The 20,878-nt window shown below is 38.3% G+C and overlaps 1 protein-coding gene across 3 annotated transcripts in view; it reads left to right on the top strand.

Annotated features, from left to right (window-relative positions):
• LOC139948867 (serine/threonine-protein kinase Nek10-like) overlaps positions 1-20,450 on the top strand; it is a 53,063-nt gene extending 32,613 nt beyond the window's left edge. For 2 of the 3 annotated variants that reach the window (XM_071947221.1, XM_071947222.1), the window contains exons 13-32: positions 349-478; positions 1,314-1,405; positions 1,783-1,873; positions 2,176-2,277; positions 2,671-2,757; positions 3,091-3,258; positions 4,783-4,911; positions 6,098-6,281; positions 6,764-6,988; positions 7,805-7,883; positions 8,065-8,265; positions 8,815-8,964; positions 9,444-9,578; positions 9,903-10,009; positions 10,373-10,447; positions 13,052-13,168; positions 13,705-13,857; positions 14,190-14,407; positions 15,148-15,383; positions 15,616-20,450. In XM_071947221.1, the coding sequence (XP_071803322.1) occupies positions 349-478; positions 1,314-1,405; positions 1,783-1,873; positions 2,176-2,277; positions 2,671-2,757; positions 3,091-3,258; positions 4,783-4,911; positions 6,098-6,281; positions 6,764-6,988; positions 7,805-7,883; positions 8,065-8,265; positions 8,815-8,964; positions 9,444-9,578; positions 9,903-10,009; positions 10,373-10,447; positions 13,052-13,168; positions 13,705-13,857; positions 14,190-14,407; positions 15,148-15,383; positions 15,616-15,694 (2,758 nt within the window). In that variant the 3' untranslated portion in view covers positions 15,695-20,450. The remainder of the gene's footprint in view (positions 1-348; positions 479-1,313; positions 1,406-1,782; positions 1,874-2,175; positions 2,278-2,670; positions 2,758-3,090; positions 3,259-4,782; positions 4,912-6,097; positions 6,282-6,763; positions 6,989-7,804; positions 7,884-8,064; positions 8,266-8,814; positions 8,965-9,443; positions 9,579-9,902; positions 10,010-10,372; positions 10,448-13,051; positions 13,169-13,704; positions 13,858-14,189; positions 14,408-15,147; positions 15,384-15,615) is intronic. The other variant, XM_071947223.1, reaches the window with a different exon arrangement.
• Positions 20,451-20,878: the final 428 nt, after the last annotated feature.

Here is a 20,878-nt window from a genome sequence, read left to right as displayed (position 1 = left end):
AAAAAATGGGAACCTTCCAAAATGATTGGATCATTGGAATGCGTCAGTTTTATTGAGTAGTACTAAGCAAGTCTTTTTATAGACTGGTCCCCTGTCTTTGTCCGCCAGGATAAAGACAGGTACTTGCTTTTTAGAACCAACGATTTCATTGGATACAATGGTCTCGTTGGATAAACCTGCTGTTACGTAAGCAGCATTATGATTGGTTGAGGTTACCTAGTGATTTATTTTTAAATCTCAGGATAGTTGAGGATTTGTAAAAACTTTTCTTTTCATGAATTAAAATACTTGCCAAGGATATTGCTTTCTTGGACAGTGTTATTAATTTGTTTATTTTTATGATTTTAGGTTAGCAGCGGTCTTACTGAGATACCTCTGTGTTGAGAGTCAGGTGAAAGAGCAAGTGAAGATATGTGATGGCATCCCAATCCTGCTTAGCGTCTTACATTGTGATAATATAAAGCTCCTACTGGATGTGGTAAGTGAAACTAAGAAATTAAAATCCTGCTTAGCATCTTACATTGTGATAATGTAAAGCTCCTACTGGATGTGGTGAGTGAAACTAAGAAATTAAAATCCTGCTTAGCATCTTACATTGTGATAATATAAAGCTCCTACTGGATGTGGTAAGTGAAACTAAGAAATTAAAATCCTGCTTAGCATCTTACATTGTGATAATATAAAGCTCCTACTGGATGTGGTGAGTGAAACTGAGAAATTAAAACTTTGCTGATCTGTCTTCGTTGGACAGACAGAATCAAAGAACTCACAGGCTTATCAATGAGATGCATATATCGATCTGCACTGGATAGACAGAAGTGGAACTCCATCATAACCAGGGTCACAAAGGGTCAGCCATGACTCAGAGGACGACGAAGACAACGATCTGTCTCACCTTCTTATGTTTTTATGTCAAATGACTGTGTTGCTCACTTTCAAAATTTTGGTTCTTACTTATCAGCGTATCCATGGCATTGCCCCTGTTTATCTTTGAAGTTAAGTTTGGGAGTATCAAACGGCTAGAAATCTGCGATCATCATAAATCCATTCTTACCCCCCCCCCCCCAGTTATCAAAACCAAAGCGTATGGTTCCTGTTCCTTCCAACATGCAGCAGTTTAGTTAGGGAGCAGTCATTCAGAGGTTGTTAAACAGGCTGAAACATCATCAGAACGCTTACTGTGTACGTTTGTATTTCTCTTACAGGGCTTAGGGGCCTCATGGTGATATGCGCTATATAAGAACGGTCTATTATTTTTGTCTGGTTTTCTCGTTGATGATTTTTGACATGTTGTCTTCTCCTACCCCACACAGGTTTGGTGCGTTGTTCTCTTATCTGGTGACCCGGACACCAGCAATGACGTCAGAATCATGGGTGGAATTCCTCTCTTACTGTCATTACTCCAGTAAGTGGAACCAACATTTAATTTCTTGTAATTTGTCCAATGACTCTCAGAAAAGCAAACTTAATCACTGTGCTTTCCAAGAACCCAATGGAGAGAAGACAACGAAAAAGGTTTGTTTTAAATGTGGGAGGAAAGTTTTAGAAGATTATGCCCTTGAAAACCCATGCTGCAGGTAGGGACTGTAAGACCAATCCGAATATGGCCCCCGGCGTGATTCGAACCGGGCTCCTAGAGGTGGAAGGCAAGGAAGATACGCCTAGGCAAACCTAATCAACAATGGTTTATCCGATAGTTCAAAACAATAAATAAAAGTTTTAAAGTTTTGTATTCAACAGGAAGGTTTATAATTTATTGCTGACTTTTATTTTATTTTCCAGGGGTAAGCACTTTACGACAGATCAGACCCCAACGAGCAGTTTACCAAGTGCCAGCTCATCCGGAAGAATGCTGTCATTTCCTGAAGAAACTGTGAGTTTCCTCACTTAAGATTTGTTTTTCGATCTTGGTGATTTTCGTTTCTGATGCTAATAAACATCAAAATAAAAATCACTCTTTTCCTTGATTTAAGTTGTTTTAACTTTACACTGATGTCTATTAAGCTCTGTGGAAAAACCTAGGAAAGTACCGAGTACACAGTGCCTTAAACAAAATAATCTCCTTTTCGAAAAACTTGCTAAGAAGGTCTTTTAAATTTGTGGTCTTTCTTTCTTACTGAAAAGATTTCATGTAGTTACATGGCCCTTCATTTTCCCTAATTTTTGTTATTGCAGGAGGAAGTACAATTAGCAGATATACTAGCCTTGCAATCAGCCTGTTGTTCTGCTTTAACCGAACTTGTTTTGAATGACACCAATGGCCAGCAGATTGTACTGGTAAGTGTTTAGACCTTGCTTGTCATCTCAAATCATTTTGTTACATAACTCTGCACTTTCTAGATGCTTTCATCACTTGACATCGTATTGCAGGCTGGTATTCACATTGAATGGTCATACAGTAGGAGGGTTGACTGTGTACTGTGTAGTTACCTTCATCGTTATAATATTGTATTGCTGGCTGGTGTAGTGCACTTACCATTCAATTGGATGATATTGAATGGTTAGACAGTAGGAGGGTTGACTGTGTACTGTGTGGATGCATTCACCACACAAAATCATACTGTAGGCTTGCACAGTGCACTATCATTCAAATCACAGTGGATGGTATTGAATGGTCAGACAGTAGGAGGGTTAAATTTATGTGTTTTCCCAATTTTTTGTGTACACTAGAACAATGGAGTCTATTGTCTTGGCATGTTGATCTTCCCACAAGAAACAAGCAATACGAGAGATGCAGAAGCAGTTAGCAACTTACAGGTAAATCCTCAATTTTTAAAAATGTTCTTTGAGTCGCCAGTTTCAAAGGTAAGACCACATCCAAATTAGTGGCTTTGGTCTGATCGCTGAAAAGGCCTGATATCTACGTGCATTACATGTAAGCACATATGACAGTGTATAAAGTACCACACCAAGCTTAAACCAATATTAGGTGATGATCTTTTTACATCGATGGTTGGTTTATTAAAATCTAAAGGACTTGAATGAATTTTCTACTTAAAATGTTCTTAAAACAGTGATGTTTCATATCTTCAGTAAACAATATATCTTTGCGACTTTCTGTCACCTTTCTGAAATCTTTGTTATCGACAGAAAAATGCCTTCCGAACCCTACGCTTCCTGTTCAGCATGGAGAGAAACCGTCAGATGTTCAAACGCCTCTTCCCTCCAGACCTCTTTGAAGAGTTTATCGACGTTGGTCACTACGTCAAGGAAATCAATAACTACAAGAAACTGGTTACAAGAGTCAATAGTCTATCAGTGAGTATTTTAAGTCATTCTCAATCCATCTTCTCAAAACCAATCATGGGAAAGCTCTGTTAAAGGGAAGGTACACTAATGGCAATTGTCAAAGACCAGTGTTCTCACTTGGTGTATCTTAACAACTGCATACAATAACAAACCTGTGAAAATTTGAGCTCAATTGGTCATCAGAGTTGGGAGAAAATGATGAAAGAAAAAAACACCTTTGTTGGGGGAATTTGTGTGCTTTCAGAAAGGAATAAAAGACTTCTAACTAGAAGTCTTTTATTATTTTATTGAGAAATTACCTCTATTTTAAAATCTATGCTATTTCAGAGGGAACCCTTTCTCACAATGTTTTATACTATCAACAGCTCTCCATTGCTCTTTACCAAGTCAGTTTTTAAGTTAATATTTGTTGATTACCCAACGTGTACCTTCCCTTTAAAGAGTTTTGTAGTTTGTCAACGAACACTCAGAAAGTATATATCCTTTTCAGTGAGAGAGTGTATTCACATTGAATTACTTGGGTTCTTAAACTTAATGGATGAACAGTTAATTGAGATGAAAATTACAGCCGTGAAATTGTTTGCTAATTTCTCCAAAACTACAGCACCTCAGCAAGTAATATTTTAAGTGAAGCTTTCTACCATCATTATCTTTAAACCCTGTAAGTTTATCTGTTTATATTAGTGTTTTGTGTCATACAAAACCCATTAAAGCCATTATACACTTTCGGTACAGAAAAAAAAGTTCACAGATTTACAAATAACTTACAGGGTTTACAGAAGGTAATGGTGAAAGACTTCTCTTGAAATATTATTCCATGAAATGCTTTACTTTTTGAGAAAACATTAAAGGAACACGTTGCCTTGGATCGGTCGAGTTGGTCTTTGAAAAGCGTTTGAAATCGTTTGTTATGAAATGCATATGGGTAGAAAGATGTTGTAAAAGTAGAATACAATTATCCACACAAACATGCTTTGAAATTGTGTGGTTTTCCTTTTACCTCGTCGACTAACACGCCGGCCATTTATGGGGGTCAAAATTTTGACTCCCATAAATGGCCGACGGTGTTAGTTCGCACAGTAGAAGGAAAACCAAGCAATTTCGAGGCAAACTTGTGTGGATCATTGTATTCTACTTTTAAAACATCTTTCCAACCATATGCATTGTATAAAAAACGGTTACAAATGCTTTTGTTTTGACTAACTCGTCCGATCCAAGGCAACGTATTCCTTGAAAACAATATCAATTCTATGAAGCGAGAATTACAAATTTATTTTGAACACATGTCATGACACGAGGAAACATGCGGAAACAAGGATGGGTTTTCCCGTTATTTTCTCCCGACTCCGATGACCGATTGAGCCTAAATTTTCACAGGTTTGTTATTTTATATAAGTTGTGATACATGAAGTGTGGGATTTGGACAATACTGTTTACCGAAAGTGTCCAATGGCTTTAAGAGAAGGTGACTTCTCTGCAGTCTTCTTGGAGTTGCAGTTCCATTACTACAATTGTTGTTTCCATCGTCTTTAGGAGGAGAAGATTCAAGAGATACAGTTGAAGTTCCAGGAGGCCAATCAGAACAAGGAGCCATCCAAGTCCATCTCAGGCTACCTCGTCTATGAGCACCTTGGGACGGGGGCTTTTGGAAGTGTCTACAAGGTAAGAGGGAAAACTACATCTGTGTTGAGAACAATGTCAAGTGTTTTTGTTTTAAAGAGAGCCAAATGCCTTTATTGTTGTACGGCCATTTTTAAAAAAATCTCTTTTTGGACCATTGTAACCATAATGAGGCTGGAAGGGTACAATAGTCTGATCCCCTTGCGGTATAGTTGTAAACAGTGTTCATTAACAGCATGGGAAGACAGGCAATGTTACAGTCTGTGCCTCCTGTGTTTTATTATTTACTTCAAAACTTCGGCTGTAGCCTCCATTGGAAATTGAACCACCATGCACAATGCACTCTGCTCCAAAACTGATGACAGAGCCCAAGTTGAATCCGGAGCCCCACGCCTAGGTTTGGAATAGGCCACTGGTTTCACACCTAACCACCCAAAACCCTTCAAGATCCCATGGCAAGTTTCACACGCTGTTGTTTGATACTGAGTTCTGCAATTCGAAACTTGCCATGCTTGGCATGAGGCAAACCCTAGAGTGCCATGGTCGTGTGGTTAAGAGCATCGAATTCAAGTTCTGGTGGTTAAAGGGAAGGTACACGTTTTGTATGTACTCAAAACAAATACTAACTTGAAAACTTACTTGGTAACCAGCATTGGAGAGCTGTTGATAGTATAAAACATTGTGGGTAACGACTCCCTCTGAAGTAATATAGTTTTTGAGAAAGAGGTAATTTCTCAGTAAAATAATAAAAAACTTCTAGCTAGAAGTCTTTTATTCCTATCTGAAAGCACACAAATTCGTTCAGCAAGGGTGTTTTTACTATCATCATTTTCTCGCAGCTTCGATGACCAATTGAGCCCAAATTTCCACAGGCTTGTTATTTTATGCTTATGATGGGATACACCAAGTTAGAAGACTGGTCTTTGACAATTCCCAAACGTGTACCTTCCCTTTAAGTCACCAGAGTGTGGGTTCGAATCCCGGTAGTGACACTTGTGTTTTTGAGCAAGATGTTTTACTATAATTGCTTGCAAGGTTAGAGGTTGACATTGTGTAGGAAAAAGCCTATGGAGCGCTACAGTTGCCCAGGTTGTATACTCACAGCTGAGAAAGACTACAGGAATGTTATTGTAAAGCACATTGAGATAGTTATTGTGAAATGCGCTGTATAAGAACTAGTTATTATTATATTATTATTAATGGAAAGTAATAATATTTGGCATGACAGGTGAAGAAGAACACGGGGGAGAATTTCCTGGCACTTAAAGAGATCCGGTACAACAATCCCGTCGTTGGCAAGACAGTCAAGGAGAAGGATAAGAGCATTGATAGCATCGTCAGCGAGCTCACCATCATTAAAGAGCATCTTAGACATTCAAATGTTGTCAGATACTATCGGACATTCAAAGAAAGTGAGTCATTATTACACTTCATGGATGAAAGCCTACATCCGTATAAGACTGTAACAGGGGTTAACCTGTTTCAGCACCAGGAGTAGGTGGCAACAGCCCCTGGGGAAAAAAGTTGATTGTAGGCCACACCTTGAAGTGGCCTTTCAGGCCTTGTGTGTCTGGCGACTTGCATTAAAAAAAACCTATTCAAAGTATAAAAAAATATTTCTTTACTCCCAACGCCAAAGTATCACAGAAAGGTTCCTTTATTTTCACAAAGCAGGTTTGCAAGTAAATCTGCTAAGCACATAAGTTTCTTGCTAAGCAGATGTGAGTTACCAGCCAGAATACCATCTCATTCACATCAATGTGGTTGATGCCCTGCTCTTTCTTTTGCTAAGCAAATACATATCCTAAGTTGAAACAGCTTAATGAAACTGTACTTTGCTAAGGATACCAGATCAAGTTTTAATTTCCATCTTGTATTTGTTTTTCGTTTTAAGTGGACAACCTGTACATCGTCATGGAACTGATAGAGGGCGCTCCACTCTACGAACACTTCAACTCGCTGAAGGAGAAAGGGGAACGGTTCTCGGAGGAGCGCATCTGGAACATCTTCATTCAGATCGTCCTGGCCCTGCGCTACCTCCACAAGGATAAGAAGATCGTCCATCGAGATCTGACGCCCAATAACATCATGCTGGGAGAGAATGACAAAGTTACGATAAGTAAGTCTTCAGAGAGATTCATCACCTTCATTTTTTGGGATGGTGTGACATTTGGAAGAAATTTTGTTGAGTTAAGCAGTTAAGCATAAAATTAGGCACTGGGCAATCTACATTTTGTAGCTTACAATAAAAAGTTAACCAACCAAAATACCATCTGTGCTGGGACCAATTTCTTAAAGCTGTTTAGCGAACCATACTACAAACAGGGAGGTTTATGGCAATCTACCACCACTTTCCGAGACCATAATGCAGAGACGTCTCCAGTTTGCTGGCCACTGTTTGCGAACAGCGGATCAACCTATATCACATCTGGTCTTCTGGAATCCTCCTGGCGGACATCCAAATCGCGGCAGGAGGAAAATGAGCTACTCTGACACCATCACCCGAGACACAAATCTCAATCAAAACGAGACTCAACAACTCATGAGGGACAAAGCAACCTGGCACCACTTCATCAAAGCTGCTTCTGCTATTCCGTCTAAGGACGACGGATGATGATGATGATGATGAGCGAAAAATTATGTGAGCAAATTTCTTGGCTGAGCAAGAAATGACAGGGGGTGCAGCAAAACTAACTGTATGATAAGCAAAAAATTTGTGTACTTAGCAATTTTGTTGTGCTCACAAAATGGGACACAGAGTGTGATTGGTTTCCTGCTTACTTTACTCAGCAGAAATTGGTTATCTGCTTATGCAGCTCTATGAAATTTGGCCCTGAAAAAATATTGTTTTTCATGAAACATGAAAATAGATTCAATTGTGATTTTTTTAATACAAAACTTGACACTGTCATTTTGTTGTTTTTTTGTCTTGCAGCTGATTTTGGACTGGCTAGACAGAAGCAACCAGACTCAAGTAAGATGACTTCGGTCGTTGGAACCATTCTCTATAACTGGTAAGAATAAGTCTTAAATGATAGAAATTTAGTTGTAAATTGTCTGCTGCCACCAATAACTGCAGTTAGCTGCTTTTTTTTTTTTACCGAGTAAGTTTTAATTGGCAATGATTTTCAAAGTCATTACCAAACGTATACCTTCCCTTTAACCTTTGACCTATATTTGACCTGTGTCCTACAGCCCTGAGATCATCCAGAGCCAGCCGTACGGAGAGAAAGCCGATGTCTGGGCAGCGGGGTGCATCCTCTACCAGATGGCCATGCTCAGGCCACCGTTCTACAGCTCCAACATGCTGGCCCTCGCCAGTAAGATTGTTGAGGCAGACTACGACCCGATACCCAAGGATGACTACTCAGAATTGATGATCTCAACGGTCAGAAAGTAAGTGTGGATCTGAAGTGTTATCTTCACCTTCCCTCCCTTTTCAATGAGATCCAAGCAATTTTCTTGAAGATGAAGCATTTGTGTTCAATTTTTCACATAGTTTACTTGGAGGTAGTTAAAAAAGACACTGCAAGAATAATTTCTCTTGGGCTTCTGTAGGGTTCCTTTTGCATACAGTGGAGTTGGTTGCGTCTACTAAGTTGTCTGTACAAAAATGTTTGTGTGACATTCCGTCGATTTCACCAAACTCTTCCTAACTTAGGATTAATCTAAGGACTTGGGACGTGTTAAGTTCCGTATCCATAGACGAAAGGATGCACTAAACCCATCCTAAGTTATAACTCGAAATAGAATGAATCCTAGCATTTTCTGAAATTGGCCTTTATTATTTTTTTTTTGTGATGTTGACCCAGAGTCTTGAGTTATTTTGAGTGAGTTTTTTGGAGTCTTGAGTTGTTTCCGTCTTAGTTACTTTGAGTGTGCATTATTTTGAGTGTGCGTTATTTGGAGTTTTGAGTAATTTTGAGTCTTGTTTATAATCTGTAGATGTTTGACGGCCCAGCAGGATTTCCGACCTGATATTGTACAGGTTGGGGGTTTGATTGCTGACATCATGATGCAGAATATGGATACACTCCGAACCAATCAGATCAGCCTAGAAAAGAAACTAGACAGAGAACGCAAACGCACTCAGAGGTAAGATCACACAAATTGATGAAGGTTAAAGGCTATAGCTGGACCATATCTCACACAGCTCAAAAAGTAGCTAAACACAAAACTTGTATGCTCACGAAAGAAGATTACCAGCTAAAGAACATGTATCTTTCCATATGTACAAGGACTGTACATTCAAAACAAAACTTGCTGAGTGTAGACTTGGGCACCGGTTTGTTATCCTTTAGCAAAATTAGGCCTGGCTGTAGAACAAAATGCAAACAAACCTACATGTACTACATGTAGTCCTAGAAGACAGAAACACACAGCGAATACACAGATTTACAAACAAACAGAAATTATGACCATTTTAAGTAGGACATAATTTAAAACAAAAACAAAGAAAGATCAATGGAAAAGAAACGAGAGGTGGATACCAGTTTTTTTCAATGGACAATAAATCTTTAGAAGACATTGGAGAACCAGCAACAAATGATGGTTTTATATCCCTTTCCTTGTAGACACCACAACGAAGCGACGAAGAACATGCAGAATTACCACCGTCTGTTCTTAGCGTCACAAGAGAGATACGACAGATTAGCCAACTTAGCTGGGAGCGGTGGAGCTTCTAGCATTAAGAGTGACTCTGACTCAAAGTAAGTTTGCCTGCATGCTGATGATGAAAGTGCTTCAAACATACATAAAACTTGGTTTCTGGTTTTTTTTTTCAAGCGCTGTTAAGTTTATCACGCATCACCTGTTGTGTTGTTTTTCTTTTTGTTGACTCTAGTTTTGTATGTACAGTTCGTTCAGTAATTTATATTATTTTGTGGTGCAATTTTATATATTGTTACCTTTGGTAAAATTGTGCCCATTTGTGAAAAATATCCCCATTTTTCTTACAAGGTCAGTATTCAAATTTCTCTGAGATTCGGCTTTGACTTATCTGACTTCTCCCTTTTCCTTGTTGCACCCGACAGTGATGTTTTTGAGTCAAGCGATGAGCAGCCGATGCCGAGTAGACCTCAACACGGCGGGCGGTCACGCTACCTTCATGCTAGTGCTGCCGAGATGGACAAGAGCGTAGGTGAGTAGGTATTCACATTCAAACCGAGGAACTATAGAGGACAATAGGGTCTGCGCTCCAGGAAAGGTCCACAGTTGGAAAACGTGTACAAAACCAATGGGAGCTGTTGCAAAAAAGAGGGACAATAGGAGTTATGCGGTTGCAGGCATATACAAGCTTAAGTGAGTTGACAAACCCACAATAACCATGGTCTGGTAACTGTATGATCAACATGATGATCAAATTGAGATGAGCAATTTCCATCATTGGTACCAGTCTATTCAAGCTTCAAGCCTCATTTTGGTTCCTATAGACTTGTGTGTCGGTGACCCAACAAGTCCGCTAGATAACATGCATTATTTGTTTGTGTGGTACCCTTTTTAGAGAGTGGTATTGAAGAGGATGAGTCAAGCTTGGGATGTGACAGTCTAAACAGCAGTGGGAGCAGCTCAGTGTTAGGTAAGTCCACATCTCAAAATTTATCAGCTTTGGCTTTTAGCAGGGATAGCCATAAGCCAAAGCCAGACCAAACTTTTAGCTTACATAGAGTTATATATAAGAACTAGAGGGCGCAGGAGTGATGCTTTGTGCACAAACGCCACGGGACCGCAAGATGACAAGCGCGTCATTCTGCACGTGCGTTGAATATGAAATACACGTTTGAGGTTTTTTTTAATTGAACGCTCACGCGATGCTGTTTGTTCAACTTACAAAATGGCTGCACAAACACACGCTGTGAGATAGCTGTTTTGTCAACTTAGAAAATGGCCGCCTGCTCGCATACCGGGGCGCGTATATATGCCAGTGCACGCTCTAGTTCTTATATATAACTCTATGTCAGCTTATTATCTACTGTTCATTTCACATCAGGGCCCAGTTTCATAGAGCTGCTTAGCAGAAAACACTGCTTAATATTTTTCTAGTTAGCAAAACATGGCAGGATACCAGTCCAAGATTGTACCTGTAGAATAGTATTTTGGCTGGTAACCGCATTCTGGTAAGCATAATTTTGTTTTGCTGAGCCATGTTTGTGCTTATGAAATTGGGCCCTGTAGCTTTTAGCTTTGAGAATTTAGTTGACACTTCTGAACTCACTTACAGTTTGTTTCTTTCTTTTAAACTTCTTTGGAAGTTATTTTCACTTTTAGAGCAGTTAACTATTTCTATTGAGTTTGATGTGGGGTTGTGTACATTATGTGTAGTTACATGCACGGATACTTTCAATGTCCTCGGGTGACCACATTATACAGGTTTCATTGATGTGGCTTAACCCTTTCAATACCACATTGTTTATTGCAAGCGCCCAACCGGATACCGCATTGTTGACAAAGGTCACAATGCTGTGTACCGTTTTTTTTCACACTAAAAAAAATACAACGCAATTTGCAGTGTGTACTGTTTTCAATCTTGATTTTCTGTGGGAAGACATTATTTTTTTGAAAAACTTTGTGCATGCAATTTGTAGCGTATGAAATGACCTTTCCTACGATGTCAAATTTGTATATTATTATCTTAATTTTGTTTGCAAGATTTCTGGCTGAAAAAGAAATACTTCTATTTTTGTTCGGGATTTCTGTCTCAAGGAAAACAACAAGATTTTCAACCTATTTTTCCTCAAGAAAAGTTTGTAAAAACTTCTTAGAAAATATAACCGTTTTTATTATAGGCTTCTATTTTCATTTGTACCATAATCGGAACCTATTTTGCTGAAAAATCTTATCTGTTTTGAAAGTGTTCAGCTACCACGGTCACTTCGACTAATTCTACCTCCATGCTTCGACCAGCACAAGTGGGTCCAGGCCCGCCCGCCATGCACGCCCAAGCCCACGGCGTTGAACGGGTGACGTGCTCGGTCCAGTTAGCAACCGTTGGTATATAGTCCGGTTTTGTCATCATCTGACTGCATTTCTGGCGACGAAATACCACGATTTGATGCCTAATGTTCACTAGATACTTTGATAGAACTTCCCAAGTCTTTTTATAGAGTCACTATAGGCAAACATATAAGCCAAAACCTCCGTGCAATGAGCAGACATGATGGTGATTTTTGACGAAAAAAAACGGAAGCGTGAAATCTTGAGGTGTACTTTTCTCGGAAAATCATAATGGCGACCCCCTATACAATACATACCATTGTAATGCTTGGTAAACAAGCAACCCGTCTATATAAAACCTAACAACAGAGGGCGCCAAACAAATTAAATACAATCTCTCAAAGGCAATGCTTTTTTCTGTCGAGTTTTCTCGACATTGGGACGGAGCGACTACACAACGCACGGTCGAGTTTTCTCGACAATGGTAAGGAAGCGCTTGCATTGCGCGGTCGAGTAAACTCGACAATGGTATCGAAAGGGTTAATGCATGAACTGACACAAACTGGCCACTTACACAGAGTTTTGGCACTCTGCCAAAGAGGTTTTTTTACGTGATTAGAAAAACGTGATTAGATATTAATGGTCACATTTTAAATGCTTATTTGATGTGGCCTATGCATGAATTGACACTAACTGGCCACAAAAATACGTGTTTTCTTAATAGTTGATTAGATGCATGACGTTATAACTGGCCACACTTACACAGTTCACAACAGTAACATGTTTTATATAACTGCATCTGAAATGCTGTGCCGAGTCTCACTACCATCGATAACATTAGCAGGCCTTTATCACACAGTGCTGCCATCTCTGTCTGATGCCCTGTAACCACAGTGATTAGGATTATCACTGCATTGCAGGGGACCAGTCTATTCAATTCCATTCAGCCTCAAGCCATGTCCGAAACAGCGACTTCGGCTAACAGCTATGGCTAGATCAGCAGGTCTACCAGTGTTGAAGAATAGAATAGGGAGGCGCCTGCAATCTAGCCAGAGCTGTAGCCGAAGTCACCATTTCAGACACGGCCTTACTTTCATTGGTTTGAATGGCTGGAAAACAAAGATGGCCGCACTATGATAAAAAGTCTAAAAAACAAGACTTTGTTACTATCACTTCCTCACCTCCTTCACTGTTTGACCTTTCACCTCCTCCTTCTTCCCCCCTTGCTCACACCCTCTATCACATCCAGGGTCCAGTCTCAACCTTAGTTCCAGTCAGGGGCGTGGCACCTTTGCCGTGCCACGCCCTCCCACTGTTGCCAAGAGCAACGGAGGAGGGATGCGTTCTCTTACGCTTGATGTGCAAGGTGTGTTTGCTGTGCATTTTTCACAATTTTTAAATTTTTCTCAATTTCTCATTTTTTCTAGTTTTTGAAAACTTTCATTCTCCATAAACTTTAAAATCCATTGCTTCTTTAACCATTTTGCAAGTATTCAGCAATCAAACTTAACGACAAATCGTCAGGTGACAACGGTATGGCCATCTCATTCTTTGCCGTGCACTCAAAGTATAATAATCTGTCCCAGCAGATGGTCAATACTTTATATTCGATACCTTCTTGTGACTCTCTCCTCATTATGGTATTTTAAAAGCATTATTCCTTTAAAGGATTGGGGTACTTTCTATAACAAAAAACACAATGTCCACAGATTTATATTAAAATCACACAGTTTGAAGATAATGATAGCAGCTACCATCATTGTCTTCAAACTGTGTGACCAATTATACTGCAGTAATTTTCGCTTTGACTTGCTAAACACAATTCCCATCAAACAACAGTTTTTCTGAGTCAAAAAGTAAAACAAATTTTGAATACAGTTTTGTTTCTTTTCGTTCTCTCAGCTGTAAATCGAGCTTTGGAAAAATCCGCTCTTCCTTCACTCAACGATGTGACGCAACCCGGTACCGAGAGAGGGCGCTTGCTGAGGTCACAGAGTGGGTCCTCCGTGGAGACCCTCAGGAGACAGTCATCTAACAGTGGCAAACCAAGACCACGTAAGAGCTGGTTTTTTTTTTTCTATTTTAATTTGGTAACTTATTATCTCAAGAAGAAGTGCTTACGTTTGATTGATTTCATTGTCCTCTATCTATTTATGCACACAATTTTATTTGATGACATGACATAAACAACATAGAGGACTTCTGAACAGAGCTTAACAGGATAAACAAACAAACAAACAAACAAACAAAGCAAATGCTACTTAATGAGCTAGGACGGAAATAAAGGTAAATGAAAACTAGAAACTCAAAGAAGCTACTCAAGAGAATTAAAGACAAGCTATTTTTTGCAAGAGTTCTTAAAGCATTGTTGAACTTTTATCCCACAGCGTCAGCTGCAGCCACCCTGACCATTTCGCCCCGCAAAGTCCGTCAGATAAGCGACCCCGTCATGAAGATGCTCAACACCATCAAGAAGATCATCTTCATCTGTCAGCTTCCTCCGACGCTCTCCCCAAACCCTCGTCGTAAAGTCATCGAGAGGTTCAAGAAGGCACTGTTTTCCCTTCAGAGTAGCTCGGTCAACCTTAAGAATGAAATCAAGAAGGTGAACTTTCCCTCCCCTTGCCTCTCCCCCCCCCCCATTTCTTACAAAAACTTATTCCTTAGCTCCTTTATTTACTTTGAGTGAACATAGCCAAATTATACAAAAACTACCACGGACAACAATTTGCCAAGCACAAAAAGTCTTGTTGCGCATTGAATGGGTTGCCAGCCTAAATACCATGCAATGTACACTACTATTGACTGGCTCCCTGCTAAATTTCGCTTGGCAATCAAGTTTGTTGAGCAGTATTTTCTGCACAACAACTTCAGGTGAAATTACCGGTAGCAACATGTACACAAATTATGTACACTTTCGCCCACCAAATCAAAAAACACAATTGAGTACCAACCACCCTCGTGTGCTAATACCCAAATTTTTAACCACCGCTAGTGACAGGAAAGTCACAAAAAATGTAAAAATCTGCCATGATATTTCCGTGAAACACCACAAACGGTAAATGAAAACGTGTGTATTCACAATTCTTTTCTCCAATAATTCAACTTTACACGAAGGCAATGGCCCAGACTGGCGGTACCACACCTTCTGTACAAAGAGATCTAATCCTGCTCGTTAATAGGCCGTCCAGCTGGAGGTCTCCTGTCTTTTTCCACTGGTCAGACAGGGCTACGGTTTTGCAGGTCGTTCGAGCTCCTTTTCTTCCTTCCTCCATGGTAAAACCAAAGTTAAATGATGTAAATTTGAAATCAAATGAACATAATATTTCAATTCTGGGTTCACAGCTCATTGTCGGATCCAAAGAGTTGATCGATCTGAACCTTTGCTCAAACGAAGCCTCCTACCTCTTGAAGCAAGCGAGCCATGAAGAATCTCACATCCAGGTCTCCGGTGAGAAGCCCTCTAGTGGCAGCCTGGATCCCAACGATACAGAGATTGGAATCACCTACGAGCAGATGCAGATGTTTATAGAAAGCGTGCTGAGGGAGAGCGGGTACTACACAATGACCCCAAACGCAAGGTGAGACTCATTGGTTGATTTCCTGGGCTCAATTTCATGGAGCTGCTTAAAGGATTTGGGTACTTTTTGTAAAACAAAGTCACGAAAATACGTTTTACATGCTAAAATCATTTTTCGTGACTTGTTTTACTCATTTCACAAAAACTACAGCACCTCAGCAAGTATTATTTTAAGGAAAGCTTTCTATCTAATTATCTTCAAACTGTCATTTTTGCTATCGTTTCTTCTCCAGGAATCGAAGCTTGCCTCTTGGACCTATCGTGACCAGCCCTCCAACTCTCCGACGGAGCAGTGCTTTTGAGGTAGGTTAGTCCTAAAGATCACCGTCAATAGTCTGCGGATGACAATACAAGCACAAGCAACGACGACGGCTCCAAGCCCAATCTCTGAAACCATGCTTAGCAGATTAAATATCAACCAGGGGTCAGCTTCATATAGCTGTTAAGCACAAAAAGTTACTAGGTCAAATTTTCTGCTGAACTCTTTCATGAACTTGGACCCAGAGCTCAAACTCAGTGTGAGTGTCTTTCCTTTTTATCGGTTTATCTTAACGGACCAAAGGTTTGTTTACTAGATTCAAACTAGCAAGAGAATGTTTGTCTGTGAGAAGAGAGAGTGATTGGTTAAGGCATATAGTTTGCAAGAGAAAAATATTGGTTAACTAGCGATGACTAAAATGAACTGGACACTATTGGTAATTACTCAAAAAAATTGTTTGGTAGCGAGCAATGGATAGCTGTTGATAGTATAAAACATTGTGAGAAACGGCTCCCTCTTAAGTTATGTTTTCTTTTTTAAGAGAGGTGATTTCTCACTCAAAGACTTCAGGCCTGAAGCCTTTTATTAGACTTCAGGCCTGAAGCCTTTTATTAGACTTCAGGCCTGAAGCCTTTTATTAGACATCTGAAAGCACACAAATTTGTATCACAGGGGTGTTTTTCTTTCATTACTGTCATGATGAACAATTGAGTAAAAAAAATCACAGATTTGTTATTTTATGCATATGTTGGGATACACAAAGTGAGAATATTGGTCTGAGACAATAACCAATAGTGTCCAGTGCCTTTAAGTCTTCTTAACATTACCAATTAAAGAATGAGGTGTACAGATATAGTTTATGGAGGGTGGACTTTGTTAGTCGATGGACTTCAGTATTCGTCTATTGCTGTTGAAGACAGGGAATGAGCTGAAACTCTTAGCTAAAGGTCAACTACACGAAACAGAACAGAAATGGGCTGTGGAACAAAATGTATTGTAAAAAATTCAATTAATAAAAACAGTATTTCAGAGAGAGTTCTACCGGGTCCAAGTCGACTCGTATAAACAAATTCAGATCTATATATTGCACGAAAGAGAGAAAACAACAAACTGCAACAAAATCTATAGTAAATAATATTTCTATTCAAAACAAATCTCAGCGAATATATTGTAAAAGTGAATTTCAAAGCTTCGTCCAGAAGAGAAGAGAAAAGAAGAAGTGTTTGGGTTGTAAAAAGAAATATATATCATCTTCCGTCCAGTAGAGATGAGTGTATGTTTAAAGGGACACGTTGCCTTGGATCGGTCGAGTTGGTCTATGAAAAGCGTTTGAAACTGCTTGTTATAAAATGCATATGATTCGATAGATGTTTTAAAAGTAGAATATAATAATCCACACAATTATGCCTCGAAATTGCATGGTTTTCCTTATACATCGTGAACTGACACAGCCACCATTTTGTAGAGGTAAGTTTTTTACTCCATAAAATGGCCGACCTTGTTTGTTCGCAAAGTAAAAGGAAAACCACGCAATTTCGAGGCGTAGTTTGTCTGGACCATTATATTCTACTTTTAAAACATCTTTCTAACCATGTCGAATTTCATAACAAATGGTTTTAAACACTTTTCATGGACCAACTCGACGGATCCAAGGCAACATGTCCCTCTAAGGTTTTATTTTTGTAGGTGCTTTGTCTATAGTGTAAATTTATGTGTGCCAAGTGTGAGCGATATTCTATATTGATAATTAATCGATAAGTCATGGTATGATTATTAATCCGTCCACTGGTTAATATGTACAATTGAAATGTATTTATGCACTTTTAATATAGGTGTAATTTAAATGTGTGTTGTTTTTAAAGTTTAATTTGATTCACTGTTGTTTTTGAGATTTCAAAATGAGTAACGGGTTTGCACAGTGTAAGGGTAGGGGTCAACTTGAAATGTAACTTTACCGTAAATGAATTGTTTATGATGTTGGGAAGTGGAGTGGGTTAAGTTTTCATTGTCAATAATTTAAATGAGTTCCAATGTGCTTTGTAACGACTAACATTTCCAATTTCCGATCTCGACCCCTTGCACTGGCATCACACACGGCCACTGTGTGCCTATGGTCTGTCGTGTTGAAAGTTTAAATTCATAAAAATATGTGAACAATTTCATGGCTCTGCTTTTGCCGCCAAATTCTGCACTAACAAAATGGTGGATGCAAAATATACTATGTGAAGTGGATTGGATAAAAAAAACTAATAATTAATCAAATTTCATTTCTGGGGGGGGGGAACATTTTTCCAAATGTAATAATAATTCTATGCATGGATTGAAATCTTGTTGAAGGAAATGATTTTTTTTTTTAATTACCAAGGTCTTAAAGGTTCAGACATAACCTTCTAATTTCAGTTCACAATTCCTGTACTTACTGAAATAAGTTTTGAGCTCAGTGCCTGAAAACTTTCAATCAGAAGGAGATTTTTTTAATTTGTGAAAACCTCACAGAGATTCTTTCCAACCTTTGTGAAAATTATTCCAGTATCCGACTTTCTAAATGTCTGAATTTTTGTGACAAAATCTCTTTCAATCTTGTGTACATTCCCGTTTTATGTCAAACTGCAGTGATTTTTGGTACTTCAATGAAAATTTTAGGATGATAAGATTTGTGGGGGAAACTTAACTTAATCATTTGATTAATGAATTATTCATTTAAAATACTAATTATCGTTCCTGAATATTCATTAGTACTCTTTACTATTCATAACGATGTTGTTATTATTTGTGTGCCACATATCACATCCGTCCAAGTGATCTAGATAAATAATTGAGTGAAAGACTTTAGTTTAAAAATAAATAAAATAACGACAATATTATTTATGGTTGAGATCAATCTTCCGTCCGGATGTTAAAATTTTGTAATTTTCACGTTTAATTTGTTTGTTTATCGACATAAATTGGAAGTATACCTTGTGTTTTTTTATTTCTTTAAATCATTTATTTTAAAGCTACTCTAGAATCGATTTTTTTAATTTTGAAGTTGGGAACTTTAAGTTGGTATCATTTGTTTTCATTTTTTTAAATTTTATTTACCTTTATTGTCATTTTATTTATTAGAAATGCCCCAAAAGATGTGGGTTTTTTTTCAATTTAATATTAAAACAAACATTTAGAATGGCCAGATTCTACAAAAATGTATTCCTAGTGCCTGAGCAAAATAACTCCAGGAGGAAACAAGTTTTGACTTTTAAAAGTCCAAAAATAATTTGACTTTATTTGATGTTTCCAGCTATAATACTATACAACTAGTCTACGTATACTTGTATATACTTTTGACAAATGACTTGTATATAATTTATAATAGACATAATTTTTTGTACATAATGTATTTTTCAGCACATTGTGTGACATTGATGTCATATTTGAGTTAAACTACAAAAATTGTAAATACGGTATTAATATGACTTTCACGTCCCACTTGTTCGAGATTTTTGTTCTGCTTTGAAAGCAAGTGAAAAATCATCACTCCCGAGAAAACAATTCACAAAAAATCATTCCCTGACATTACCAAAACAGAACAAGTTGTACCTAATTATTTTATGGCAAGCTGGCCTGGCCTTTCAATTTATCAATGTTAATTATTTTTTAGCACTTTTGATTATCTGTTTAACTTGGTGTTAGTGGTTGGATTTTAACACACTGTTCTTAAAGTTAAAACAGAACCTGTAATAAGTGGCCAGTCAGTGTGCGATAACTGATTCTTTGTGATTTTATTCTGTCTATTGTGACCACACGTCACTGAATTTTTGGGGATCCTTTTTAAGAGTTTTTGCATCACTTACTGTTTGTTCTAAACACTTTAATTGTAAACTTGTAATTGTTTGCACTGTGTGGATTAATTTTTTGTTTGTTTTCAGTTGATTCCATCCAACTACAGCCAGCTGTTTTTAGTTTTAAAATCGCAATCTTTTTCTATAGTTGCTTGTAGAATTAATTTTGGACTAAATTTTTAAATTTCGATGTTAGGAATTTATTGTCGCAAAGTGTGCAGGTTTCCCAAAGGGATAATATTACATTGTATTTTAAATGCCTTGCGCATTGTTTGACACTACGTAGTTAATACTCGAGTTGGTTTAAATTTAAACTCACGCACATATAGTTGGAAAGTTCATGACAACTGTTTGCATGATAATATGGCATAAAGTTGTTGCCACAAAATTTTTCGTTTGGTAATGATAATATAAAGAATCCCAGTCTTAAAATTAACTATTGAGTTTTAACTTGTAGCATAAAAGCAAGGTCCAAACAATTATCAAAAGTTAAATCCTTGCATGATTAGTCGGTGAACAATTCCCTGGGTAAAAATATTGGAGTGCTTGATGCAGCTCAAAGCCAAATCCCAAGTTCCATGTAAAGATGGCGTATATCTGTCCATGTCAGTGCACTTGTGAATGCAAGTTTTCCGTTCCAAAAACTTCAATTAAGGCAAGAAAATGTTAACAAATCAAACTTAGCACGAAGTCCAATTAGTTACAATAATTGTAACGCTCCAGCGAGGGTCCAAGACCCAAGTCTTTGAGTTGACCCTCACCGGGGCGTTACAATTATTGTAACTAGAATAGAAGTCCAATGTGCTACAGTCACTAACGATCATACATTCCCCAAACAAAAAAACAACCACACAGACATTCCTTTGTACAGTAGAATAATTCAAACACTTTCATGTACAATTTAGTATAATTTATTTATCGTTTTTTCCTGTGTGCCATACAGCTTAATATTTGGTTGAAATAAAATCGCTTGAAAGTGAAGTTAACAGAATAGTGGTGTCTAACTTTGTCTTTTTTTTCTTTAATCAAAGTAGTTGGATTAAGCAGAAAAAAGTCACTCCTCAGTTGTTTGCCACACCAGAGCACTGGAGAGCAGAGCACTGGATTCAAACTCTGGTGTTTCTGACCAGTAGAGTGTGGGTTCGAGTTCAGTCGAGACACTTGTGTCCTCGAGCAAGCACTTAACCATTGCTTCATCCTTCGGATGGGACAAAAAGGTGTTGGTCCTGTGTAACGCACGTAAAAGAACCCAGTGCACTTTTAATATCGGAAAGAGGAGTGTTCACCCGGTGTTCCTGGTTTGATTAACTTGATAAACCATTTTTACATAGTGCTATAACAGGAGTACGACCCTCCATGATTCAAGGGTACCCCTAGATACCTTGCAGGAAAATACTGTATGTTAAAACTCCTTTAGCA

This window comes from Asterias amurensis, chromosome 16 (assembly GCF_032118995.1).
Source record: "Asterias amurensis chromosome 16, ASM3211899v1".
Taxonomy (NCBI): Eukaryota; Metazoa; Echinodermata; class Asteroidea; order Forcipulatida; family Asteriidae; genus Asterias; species Asterias amurensis.
The sequence above is the reverse complement of the archived record's forward strand: the minus strand, read 5'-3'. Positions and strand labels throughout refer to the sequence as shown.